The 13,856-nt window shown below is 25.7% G+C and overlaps 1 protein-coding gene across 1 annotated transcript; it reads left to right on the top strand.

Annotated features, from left to right (window-relative positions):
- Positions 1 to 7,076: 7,076 nt before the first annotated feature.
- On the top strand, positions 7,077 to 13,275 carry Phum_PHUM308970 (transportin-2, putative; the record flags this gene model as incomplete). Its single annotated transcript, XM_002427271.1, has 14 exons — positions 7,077 to 7,181; positions 7,618 to 8,289; positions 8,361 to 8,540; positions 8,625 to 8,794; positions 9,183 to 9,334; positions 9,807 to 9,979; positions 10,099 to 10,324; positions 10,421 to 10,614; positions 10,707 to 10,953; positions 11,040 to 11,138; positions 11,255 to 11,350; positions 12,374 to 12,446; positions 12,887 to 13,061; positions 13,168 to 13,275. 14 exons carry the CDS (start codon positions 7,077 to 7,079, stop codon positions 13,273 to 13,275), a joined length of 2,670 nt encoding a protein of 889 aa, XP_002427316.1.
- Positions 13,276 to 13,856: the final 581 nt, after the last annotated feature.

The following is a 13,856-nucleotide window of genomic DNA, read 5'->3' as shown; positions in this document are numbered from 1 at the left end:
TTTAACTTAAATTTTAAAATACTATAATAATAATAATATTTACGTACAAAAAAAAATCTTTTTTCCCTTTTATTTCATTTTAAATATTTCGTTATATAAATAGAATACGGTCACGCATTTATATTTTTGTTTTTTTTTTTTTTGCGTTTCGAAAAAACGACGACAACGACGACGAATATCAAAACAACGACGCCATATTAAAAATTAATTAAAAAACAATTTAAAAAGAAAACCTTAATTAATAAATTAAGTGTACGTGTGTATTTCTTACGTTGTAAACAAAAAATCCTCGGTCGAAAAATAAAATAAAAATAATTTTTTTTTTCGAATTGCAGAAAAAGTAAACAATATTTAACCCTAATTAATCAAAGGAATAATAATAATAATAATACTATACTCTTTAATTATTTTCTATCCAATTCACTTTTCTAATCTACCCCCTTTAATCTTGAGTCGGAATAAAAAAATAATTTTTTCGTTTGCAAATACGAAATTTAAAAAAGCATTCATAGAAAAAAATTACCCCATTGAAAATCTTCCATTTTTACATTTTTAAAAAAATATACGAGACAATAAAATGAAAAATTTATGGTCTATTTAATTTTTAGAAAAACAAAAACAAAAAAAATATATCGAGATGATAAAATTATACAGAAGCACACAATTGAGGAAGTGTTAATTATTATTATTGGTATTCGTATTACGTTTGGTTTCACATCTCATAAAAATTCTAAACATGGACGAGGACATCTTTCAACCTCACACATCATTTATCGTAAATGACTCTCGAAACCCCCCCCAAAAAAAAAAAAAAACATTTTTAAATTGGATTTTCGATTATTTTTTAACAGCTTACTCTCACTCAGAAAAGGATTATATTATTATACTCATGAAAAAAGTTCATTTTTCATTTCCCTCTCCCTTTCTCTCTCTCTCTCTTCAATTGTTTTCTCATTTCCTGCATCGAACCCGTCCCTTAAATCCTTTAAAAACTTTTTAACCCACGAAATATAAATATCGTCATTCAATGAACGAATTTTTTTTTGTTATTTTAATCAAAGGGTAGTTGTTGTACTTTTTCCGAGGGTTCTTTACGTACTACCTTAAATTTTTCCCGTTTAGAAAAAAAATGGCTGTTTCGATTAAACACGTGTTTGAGTATAAACAATTAAAATCGAACGAAAAAATCGATTTACTGTACAAAACCCAAAAAAAAAAAAATTATCAACAAAACTTCAATTGAAAATTTCACTTTAGGAAAACTTTATTAATTTTCCTTCATCCTTATAAGAGAGTGGGTTGGATTTTTATTCGATTGAATTTTTTTTATATATATTTGAAACTATTCTTGGCAAAAAAAAAATTAAACATTTATCGCGCCTTAAAAAAATATTTTATATATTTTTTTTATCGTGGTAACAACACCTTGCAAATATCGAAATTCAAAACTATAGAGAATTTCATTACAAACGAAACAATCAAGAAGTCATTGTTTTATTTAATTAATTTTTGTTTTAAAAAAAACAAAAACAAAAACATTTATTAGATAATCTGACATTTTTAATTTTTGTCACAATATAAATAAAATAACTTTTTCCCCCCCCCCTCCCCCATTTAATTACGAAAATGTATTATTTACCTTCTTTTTTTTTGGGGGGGGGCGCGCTTTTTTCTCAAATTTAACGTTTTTAAATGAATAAATAATTACTGTAATTTATATTGCGTATAAGAACACAGACGTGGGCGGGGGGGAGGGGAAGAGGGGGATTAATCGAAAAAATTCCGAAAACGTATGTGGAAAAATTTTAAAAAAAATTTTTTTTAATGAGACTAAAATAAAAACGTAGAGAGCAAAAAAAAAAAAAAAAAATTACAATTCCTTAAATTAAATTTTTTTTCAATTGTCATTCTTAGAAATTATTCATTATTATTATTATTATTATTATTATTATTATTACAGAGAAAATGTAAGGGGAAATTGTTTCAATAAAACCCACCAACAACAAACTGTCATTTTGCTTAATTGCTACAATTATAAAATTTGCCATTCATTAATTAATATTTTATTTTTTTTTTTTTTGTACAATTAATTCTCTCATTATCATTATTATTATTATTTATATTTTATTAAACGTTAAAAATATTATTATTTTATTTAAGATAATTCGAAGAGCACGATAATCGAAATTGATATCAAAAACTCTACTACTCTAATCTATTGAAAAAAAAAAATTTGTGTAACCTTGACCGTAAAACCAATAAAACGTTTATAAATTTTTTTTTTTTTGTGTGTGTGTGAATCTCGTAATCTGTGAATTATTTGTAAATGCATTTAAAGCATTTTATGTTTATATATATACACACACGTCTACTCGGTTTATTTAAATTTTAATATTATTAATAAATAAATAAATAAATAAAATAATCATCGTTTGAATTTAGATTGTTGTTGTTGTTTTTAACGACGAATGAAATCGGTGGAAAATTATCGTTATTATTATTATTATTATTAATATAAAAATATTGATATCGACAATACAAAATAATAATAATAATAATAATAATAGATTTATTTATTGTATCGACAGACAAATTTATTAAAATCATTTAGCTGAAATGACTTTTATTATTATTATTATTATTGGATTTACAGATTAATGCTTACATTTAAATTTTTTTTTTTTTTTTTATTATATACGCGAACCAGGTTATATTGCATAATTTAACACTTTTCTATGTTATTGCACGGGGCATTTTGTGTTATCATTATTCTATAAATAACTTTGTAAATATATATTTTGCAAAAAGGAAAATCCGTTTGTGAAAAGATACAGCAGCACTCCTCTTGCAAATAAATAAATAATTTTTTTTAAATTTTAAATTACCGGGTATAACTAATTAAAACTTGATAATTAATAATAATAATGATAATAAAATCGAAACGAATTTTTTGGGGAAAAAAAAATTTTCCACGGATACACATTGTGAGTAAAAAAATTAGTTTGTAAAAAATCCAAAAACGAGCCTACGCCTTTTACAACATAATAATAATAATAATAATAAAATTGATTTATTTTGTTTAGTCAGGGAACCGTGATGAAATTTTTTTTTTTAAATAATAATAATAATAATAATTTTGACATTGATCGCTCATATTAAAAAAAAAAAAAAAACTTATTAGACAATCAAAAATTATGTGTGTGTGCGTGTCGCGATTATAATAGTTTTCGATTGATCCGTTTAGTTAATTGTCACAAACACAAACAAACAATGTTTAATAATAATAATAATAATAATAATAATAATAATAATAATAATATTAATAATATTAAAATTGTTTTCAAGGACGAATTAAATAATTCATTTGAGAGATCACATCCCATTTCTATCAAAACATAATTAATTAAATTTATAATAAAAAAAAAAAAATAAAGTAACATTTCGCGACAAACAAATTTTTATATATATATGTGTCAATGAGTAAATTAAAACCCCCCCTCCCCTCCTCTCCCTTCCCTTTCCCCCGCGACGCGAAAAAACAAAAACAATAGCAAACGTTTTATTGATAATAATTTGCCACTATATATTTTTTTTTATGCGGTTTTTATCTCATATAATAATAATAATAATAAATGCCACATTGTGGAAAAATGATGTTTTGCCACGTTAAAAAAAATTTTTTTTTAGTTTTTTTTTTTTGCAAACTTTTAATAATAATGATATTTAATTTGAATGATAAAAAAAAAAAAAAAAAAATTAAAATTTCAGATGATGTAACCGTGTACCAAAGAGACTGAGAAAATTTATTTTCATTAGCAATTTTAATTAATCTACCGATATCATCAAATAATGAAAGATGAAAAAAAAAAAAATTTTCATCTGTTTCATCATCGTTCTCTTAAATTTAAAGCCATCATTTTTGATTTTTTTTTTTTTTTTTCATCTTTTCCTCAGAAATGGCAGTAATCAATCACGGAGACGCCTCCCCCCATGCTCCTTAACCTTGTTATATTATTTTCAAGGACGGAATTAAATGTATTAACCGAAATAAATTAAATTCTTTTCTACTCTACTACTACTGTTGCAAGTATAAAAATAATAATAATAATAATAATAATAATAATAATAATAATAATAATAATTCTTTTACCGAATCCTGATATAATGCAAGAAAATATTATATATTTATTTATTTATTTTTTTTTTCATTTAAATCCCACGATTAGTGCCGGTTCGAAAATTCAATTTGAAAAACTGATTGTTGGAATTTGCGGGGGGGGGGGGGAGAGGGAAAGCTACCGTATTTATTTTTAAAAAAAAAAATTACAATAAAGAGAAAATGCTTAAAAATTTCTGTGGCGTTTGACCCCGAAAACAATCATTTACTTTTTTTTTTTTTTTTTTGCAAAATGACCTGAGAGTTTACAAAAACTTTACTGGGGATTTAAAAAAGGCATTTTTCACAACCCACAACACACACAAAAACTTTTTGCGTAAAAAAATTATTAACTTTGTAGAAAAAAAAAATAATAATAATAATAATAAAACGAAATGAAAAAAAAATTTTTTTTTTTTTTTTTGTTTAAATTTTACTTTTCTGCTCTTTTTTTTATATACTACTACACACAAAATAAATGCAAGTTTTGTTTAAATGAGTGTGTGCCTGAATGAAATTTTTAAAGGTATTTCGATATACGATTCTATATTAATAACAAAATTTTTTTTTTAATATTTAAACGATTTTAAAATATAAAATTCAATGTTTAATTATTAACCATCGGAAATGGAAAAATGGGGAGGGGGGAACCAGCATCGTCAGCAAAATAACTACTTAAAATTTGGAGAAAAATTATTAAGTCCTTTTTTTTCCCTTTTTTTTTTTTTCTTATTACTCCCCACTGATTTTCATCATCGTTTATTCCCTTTTTCCCATTAATTTGAAAAGACGCAAAATTTTATAGAATTAATAATGATATACCTTTTTTTTTTTTGCCTTACAAACAACAATAAACTGGGATTTTATTCATTTTTCTATAAGTTTTATTATATTAATGAAAAATAACGTGAGATCGTAAAAGCTCAAGCTTAAGTAAAAAAATAATAATAATAATAATAATTAATTATTAAAACTTGATTTTCTTAAATGAATTTTAAACCCACTTGAATTTGAGCAAACGACGACAACGTTATGTAATGAAAACAATCGAATAATAATAATAATAATAATAATTTTTTGCAAAAAAACCAAAAATAATGTTTAAACAATTCGAAATAAAATTGACAAAAAAAAAATTTGCATATGAAGAGGTGTTAAACAGTATGTGTCGAGTATTGTTGTTATTTTTTTTATACACGAAAGGCGTTAATTCGAAACAACACCCCCACCCCCCCCCCCAAAAAAAAAAAAAAAACAAATCAAGCGCCACAAATTAATTTCCATCAGTTTGACAAATAATAATAATAATAATAATAATAATAATCGTAAAAAAATTATAAATCTTTTTATATAAAATTACGTCAGTAATATGCATATTTATGCAATAAATACATCAATCAAATTTACCACACAGATAAATTTAATTCTTTTAAAGATTTTTTTGGGAACAATTTACAACCGTTGTGCAGTTTTTTTTTGCAAAAACAAAAGTAATAATTAATTAATTAATAAAAAAAAAAAGCTCTGAACTAAATTCAAAAGGGCAAAATTTTGATAGAAACCTTAAAAAACTATAAATAAAATTGTGTTGCCATTAAGAATGTTAAAGGGGATTTCACTCTCCTCCTTTTATTATTATAGTTTCAACACAACAACAACAACAACAAAAAAACAAAGAAATCAAATTTAAGTTAGCTATTTATAAAATATAAGTAAAATAAATTTCAAATGAAATTTTTTTTACTTAAAAGAAAAAAAAAAATTCAAATTTATTTCTGTGCAAATTGTTTCAACTTCATGTATAGCATTTGTGCCTGCATTTAAAACAAAAAAAAAAAAAACAAAGAGTTTGTAAATTTTTTCTTTTTTTTTTTTTGCTGTTGTTAATAATTCTTTGTTTTAATAATAATAATAATAACTAAGTAAAAACTATTTAGTAAATATTTTACATGCAAGAAAATAAATATAAAAATAATAATTATTAAAAGAGTGAGTGGTTGGCAAAAATAGTGGTTGACAATTTTGTATCAGAGTGTAGTTTGGGAAATGTGAAATTTAAAAATGATGCACACTTATATGGGTGCTTAGACACACACACACAAAAAAAAGCTTCATGCATAAAATAATGAGGCAATATGTGATAGTTATAAGAAATTATGATTAAAAAAAAAAAAAAGAGTAAAGAAGAAACCAAAGATCACAATGACCATACACGATATTTAAGTCTTCCTACCAGTATCCCTTTCATCTTCCTCTTTGTTAACTGGTAACCTGTTGTTTCCAATGACAATTTGAGATCCATCAGGTTTGGTGAGTACTTCACTGTCAGGTTCTTCAGTTGCTCCGTAATTTCGAAACAAAACGGATTTTTCGGATTTAGTCACGCGAAATCTTTCCGACATTATTACAAACTTAACGTTAAACTTGTAAACCGTCGACCGCGAACGATGAAATAAACTTAAACGTTTGCGCGTACGCACCGTTTATTCAAACACAATGTAGCTTCCACTGTTTTTTCCGCGTTTCTTTGAAAATTTTGTCAAATTGTAAGTCATGTAATTTTTTTTTTCACACCATTCAAACTACGACAGCATGCTGATATTTTATTTTCTGTTTTTTAAAAAAAGTGAAAATAAGGAAACCGTTATGGGTCATGTGACTTTTTGTTTTCTCACGTTTAGCCTACGTATAAATTTTTATATATATCAGTATGTTCGCTGAGTAATCGTAATCATTGAATTACTTTTAAAAAAAATTAATTTTCAGTTTAGTTTATTTTTAAAACTTAAAATGAAAAAAAACATTTCGAGTTATAATGACGCGAAAATTTATATTTTGAATTGACATTCTACCATTACTTATTTTTAAATTAATCTACGGCTATCGATTTCCTAATTTAAGCCGCCATCTTAAAAAAGAAATGAAAATGGCGTGGCAACCACAAGAAGAAGGTTTGAGAGAAATTTTACTATTATTAAAAGAATCGCAATCGCATGATATTAGAGTACAAAACGCTGTGCAAAAAGTATCCTTTTATTAAACTGTTTGTTTAATTTATAGTTTTTTACTTGATAAATATTATGGGTTTCCGGAGTAAACTTACGAATGCAATATCATTCATGTTTGTTCTAGAAACTAATGTTTTTCATTATTGTGCCTAATAACAGTAAGAATTCATTTGTATTATATTTTTTCAAATCAAAATTTGACAAATAATTTTGTATATTTATTTTCATTGCTCAAGTATTATTTTAAAATTTATGTAATTTCATTGTTTTAAGTATCAATAACTTTTGTAGAGCATTGTTAATCTGTATCTGTTGAGATTGTTGAAAATAATTTACTTTTTTTTTTTTTTTTTTTTTACAATTAAAATAATTTGTACTATTTTTGATTCTATATGTATTTAAATATCATTAGTTTTTTTTGTTTTTAATTTTCTTTAACTTAATTTACTTCAGAAATTGGAAGAATTGAATAATTTTCCAGATTTTAATAATTATTTAATATTTGTGCTTACTAAACTAACACATGAAGATGAACCCACTAGATCCCTTAGCGGTCTTATTCTTAAAAACAACATCAAAGTGCATTATGACAGATTATTCCCAGAGGTAATAAACTTTATTAAACAAGAATGTTTATCTGCTATCGGAGATGATTCGCCACTTCTTCGTGCAACAGTTGGCATACTGATCACAACAATAGCTTCAAAAGGTAATTTGTCAGCATGGCCAGAGTTGTTGCCTACATTAAGCAACATGATAGATTCTCAAAATTATAATACCTGTGAAGGTGCCTTTGGAGCACTTCAAAAAATTTGTGAAGATTCCGCTGAATTACTCGACAATGATACTTGGAACAAACCTCTTTTATTACTCATACCAAAGTTAATACAGTTTTTTAAACATAACAGTTCAAAAATTAGATCCCATGCAGTTGCCTGTGTAAATCAGTTTATGATTTCCAAAACTCAGGTTTTAAATCCTCATATTGATACCTTACTTGAAAATCTTTTCCTTTTGACAACGGATGAGGATGTAGAAGTTAGAAGAAATTTGTGTAAAGCTTTAGTAACTCTTTTGGATGTTAGAATGGATAGATTACTTCCCCATCTTCATGAAATAGTTGTCGTAAGTATTATAAATTTAAATTTCTAATATACAATTATTATTTAGTTGTTAAAATATCTGTAATATTGTAGTATATGGTGAGGAGCACGCAAGATCAAGATGAAAATGTCGCTGTAGAAGCCTGTGAATTTTGGCTTTCACTGGCTGATAAATCAGTTTGTAGGGAAGTTTTAGCACCTCACCTTCACACTCTTGTGCCAATTTTAGTTAGAGGAATGAAATACAGTGAAATTGATGTTATTTTGTTAAAGGTTTGAAACAATTTTTTTTTTTTTTTTTAATTAAATGTGTGAAAACAACAATTCTTATTATTTTGTTATTTATATTTATTTTAGGGTGATGTAGAAGAAGATGAAATGATACCCGATAGAGATGAAGATATAAAACCGAGATTTCATAAAAGTAAAATTCACACAAATGAACATACTGCAGATGGTGACGGAGATGGAGAAGACGATGATGGTTTAGATGATGATGATAGTTCTATATCTGATTGGAATCTTCGGTAAGTAATGCAAATTTTATATTTTATGTCATTAGATTTATAAAGTTAATGTAAAAACGTTTAAGAATATGATAATATTCAGTTTTCTTTTACATAATTTTTAACTCTTTATTTTATAATAAAAAAAATAACATACATACTAAATTTGTTTATAAAACAATTTTTTTTTATAAACTCGAGGCTAAATTGAAATGTTTTTTGTCTACCATGCCTAACTTCTCACATGTATTAAATCAAGTAATTTTTTTGTTAATTTCATTTGTGATTTTAATACTTATTTTAAGATGTATTAAAGAATAATTTTTTAGTCATTGTAAAATTTTATTTGCTAAATATTTCACTAATGTACCCGAAAGTTATTTTAAAATTGTAAATGATTAATTTTTAGAAAATGTAGTGCTGCAGCTTTAGATGTTCTAGCAGGAGTATTTAGGGAAGAGTTGCTTCCTGTTTTAATACCTATTTTAAAAGAAACCTTATTTCACCAAGACTGGAAAATTAAAGAATCCGGAATATTGGCTTTAGGAGCAATAGCGGAAGGTACACAAAAAAAACTTTTAAAAAAATTTTTTTTTTTTTTTTTGTTAATGAGGATTTTTAGGATTAGCTTTTCGAAAAGTATAATTTTATTGGATACTCTTAAAGTTTTGATTCACGATAAAAAATTTTCCTTTTTTTTTTTTTTTCATAACATTTTAATTATTTTATTTTAAAAAGGCAATTACGGCCACTGTAATTAAATACACATCAACCTTTAACTATTTATTTTGTTTTAAAACAAAAAAAAAAAATTTTTTTTGTTTGTTTTTTTTTTTCCAAGCTTGTCCTTAATAATATTAACACGAGTCTTTTAAACAGTTAGACTTATTCGAAAGAAACAATATACGTATTTTTCGTATTTTAAAATAATTTTTAGTAATTTTAATATTAATTTTAAACATTTCTCAACATACGTATTTGTTTGTAATGCTTAATTTTGTTAGATATGTCATTTTATTTCGAAAATTTTTAGGTTGCGTCAACGGAATTATTCCTCATCTACCTGAACTAGTTCCATATTTAATAAACTGTTTGTCCGATTCTAAAGCATTGGTTAGGGCTATAACTTGTTGGACATTAAGCCGATACTCACATTGGGTTGTTAGTCAGCCGCACGATAGTTACCTTAAGCCGTTAATGAGAGAGGTATGTCATCATTATTTAATTAATTAAACTTAATTAAGTAAATTATGTACGTAATAATAGTTGAAGGGGTATTACGACGTGTAAATTTTAAATTTTAAAAAATATTAATGTTGTTTCAGCTTCTTAAAAGAGTCTTAGATTCTAACAAAAGAGTGCAAGAAGCTGCTTGTTCAGCGTTTGCCACACTCGAGGAAGAAGCTTGTACAGAATTAGTACCCTATTTAGGTTATATTCTCGAAACTCTGGTTTTCGCTTTTAGTAAATATCAGCATAAAAATTTACTAATTCTATATGACGCAATTGGCACATTGGCCGATTCAGTTGGTCATCATTTAAATAAACCTGGTAATGAAATTTAAAAATTAAATCGAGGATAATTTAAGGAATAATTTATATATATATATTTTGCCTAATTTTTTAAAAATTATTAATTTTTTTTAGATTACATTAACTTGTTAATGCCACCTCTAATAAACAAATGGAATATGCTAAAAGACGAAGACAAAGGTTTATTTCCGCTCTTGGAATGTTTGTCTAGTGTGGCTACTGCTCTTCAATCGGGTTTTCTCCCCTATTGCGAACCTGTTTACAGGCGATGCGTTTCTCTCGTTGAACAAACGTTAAATCAACATATAGTAAGCATAGGAAAAAGCGACAATGACTGCTTAAAGTTAAAATAATAATAATAATAATAATAATAATTTACGAATCCTGACGTAATTTTCAGGCAAGTATCCAACATCCGGATCAATTTGAACCACCCGACAAAGACTTCATGATAGTTGCTTTGGATTTGTTAAGTGGATTAGCGGAGGGATTACACGGCCACATTGAAAAGCTCGTAATGAATTCGAATATTATGCATTTATTGTATCAATGTATGCAGGATCCCATGCCAGAAGTTCGACAAAGTTCTTTTGCTCTCCTCGGCGATTTAACAAAGGCGTGCTTTCAGCACGTGCATCCGTGTATAGGTAATTAATATTAAAAAAAAAAAAAATGTCATGAAAATTACATTTCAAGTTAAATCAAATATTATTAATAATAATTGATATTTCAGGTAACTTTTTACCAATTTTGGGTCAAAATTTAGATCCGATACATATCTCTGTATGTAATAATGCAACATGGGCTATAGGAGAAATTTCTATAAAACTGGGTAAGTGATTGAAAATTAATTTTTTCTATTGATTTTTTTTTTTTTTTTTTTTTTTTTATGATTAATTTATTAAAATTACTAAAATTATTTTTCTTTTTTTTTTTTTTTTTTTTAAGGATCTGAAACTCAGCCCTACATTCCTCTCGTTCTTCATCAGTTAATATTGATAATAAATAAACCGGACACTCCGAAAACCCTTTTAGAAAATACAGGTAATTTAATACGCATAGGGGATATTTATTTTTCGGAAGATTTTTATTGCCTGAATAAAAACAACTCAATTTTATTCGAGATAATTTAAAAAAAAAAAAAATTAACATATTCTTCCCGTAGGAAACGTACACCCGTAAAAAATTTTACGTGAAAGGGGTATATAAGATTTTCTTTCAAATCTTTTTTTTTTCTTTTTTTCTTCCCCCCCTTAAGTATATGAAGATGGTTTAATTACGTAATTCTTTAACAAGTATCAAATTGATTGACTTTATTTATATCATGCTGTTCAATTACTTTTGAGATACAAAATTTAATTTTATTTTTTTTACTGTCGAATAGCCTTTAAAAAAGTTATTTAAAAAAAAAAAAAAAAAAATTTAAATTTTTTTTGCACGTTGATTTTAATTTTTCAATTTTCAAATTTTGATTATTTATTTATATATATATATAGTATATATTACAGTTTATAAAACAAATTATAATTTATTTAATTTTTAAATGTGTGGCGTGAATGAGATGAAAATTACAAAAAAAAAAAAAAAAAAAAAACTCATTTTACATAATTATTTATTTTTTTTTTTTTTTAATTATTATTATTATTTTTTCATGGGTTATGAATTTGAGTTGTTGTTGTTGTTGTTAATTTGTTTTATTATTATTATTATTATTATTATTATTGTTGTTGTTATTAATTTTTATTTAATTAGAATTTTTTTTTTTTTTTTGAAACTGCAAATAGTATTTAGTAAAGCTAATAAAACGTTTGCAGGTATTTTTTTTTTTTTTTTTTTTTTTTTTTTTCAATTAATTATCATACACGTGAATAATACCAAGAATTTATTTATTAATTAATTTATTATTGTTATTATTATTATTATTATTTTTCACGTTTGGATAAAGATTTGATGTTTATTATTTATTTAATTGATTTAATTAATTTTTTAATTTTTTTTTCTAATTTTTTTTTTTTTTTTTTTATTGGTGTGTATTATTAATTCTGTTCCTTATTATTTGTCCGTTAGCGATAACCATTGGCCGCCTAGGTTATGTGTGCCCGGTTGAAGTGGCTCCACACTTGCAGCAATTTGTGAGACAGTGGGGGGTATTTTTTTTTTTTTTTTTTTATTTATTTTATTTTTTTTTTATTTATATTTTTCATTTATTTTAATTTTTAATATTATTATTATTATTACATTAATTTTTATTACGATTTGAACGTCAACTTTTAAGTTTATTCGTTACGCGTATATTTTATATTTTAATTTAATTTAATTTTTTTTTTTTTAATTTATTTATGATTATTATCACATAAAAATTAATACGAATAATAGAAGCCTTCGGGAAAAAAAATAATCGTTAGAAGACGCCGTCATCATTAATATCGTTAATTATTCATAATAATATTTACCTAATTTCGAAATTTGTTTTTTTTTTTTTTTTCCTCCCCCCTCTTTCTCTCTCTCTCTCTCTTTTTCCCTCCCATTTTCTTTCTCGCAGGTTTTCAATAATTTTAATTTTAATTTTATTATTATTAGGTGCGTGTCGCTTCGAAATATCAGGGATAACGATGAAAAGGACAGTGCTTTTCGTGGAATGTGTCAAATGATTCAAGTGAATCCCGCGGGCGTTGTTCCAGAATTTATTTTTTTTTGCGATGCCGTAGCTAGTTGGATGAATCCCAAACCGGATTTAAAAGAAATGTTTAGCAAGGTAAATCGTGATCGACAATACGAAGGAGTTTTTAAAACTTGCGGGGGGCGGGGGGGGGGAGAAAAAAGGAAAGTTAAAGCAAATTTTTTTTTTCTTTTCGTACTAGATATTGCACGGTTTTCGAATACAAGTCGGCGAAGAAAATTGGAAACGCTTTTCTGATCAATTTCCTACTCAACTTCAAGAAAAGCTGTCGGGAATGTACGGAGTTTGAATTTAAGGTATTGTTAATGACAAAAATTTTTTTTAATCTTTCGGTTATAAGAGCGAAAATAGAAAATAATTCGTTGGTGATGTGCATTACACCGGTCACCACACGTGTTAAAGCAACACGTGTAAACAAATTAACCGTTGACTTATTTTTTTTTTTTTTTACTTTGTTTTAGGAAATTGAGAAAACTTGAAGCAACTTTTAAGAAATGACAAACGGCTATTCTTGCTAAAAAAAAAAAAAAAATGAAAACAAACAAACGGAAACAAAAAACAAAAACAAAACAAAAAAAAAAAAATGACTTTTTTTCTGTCGATTGCAATTGCGTCGCGGGAGGGGGGCGATATTAACCCACTTTTTTGGGGCAGTGGTGGGTGGTGAAACCAAACACAGGGGATGCCTCAAAAAATTATAACTCTCGAATGGGCACGCGGTGAGGGCGGGTGGGCGGGCCGGCAGGGAGGGACGAACAAACAATCTTTGATGAACCGTTACTCGTAAAAAAATCGCGATAATTAAACTTGATTCATCGTAATGGAAAAAGTTAATTTTATTAAAAATTTATATATATATATATATATATA

Source organism: Pediculus humanus, genomic scaffold (genome assembly GCF_000006295.1).
Source record: "Pediculus humanus corporis 1103172107708 genomic scaffold, whole genome shotgun sequence".
Lineage (NCBI taxonomy): Eukaryota > Metazoa > Arthropoda > Insecta > Psocodea > Pediculidae > Pediculus > Pediculus humanus.
This window is presented reverse-complemented; position numbering and strand designations above follow the sequence as displayed.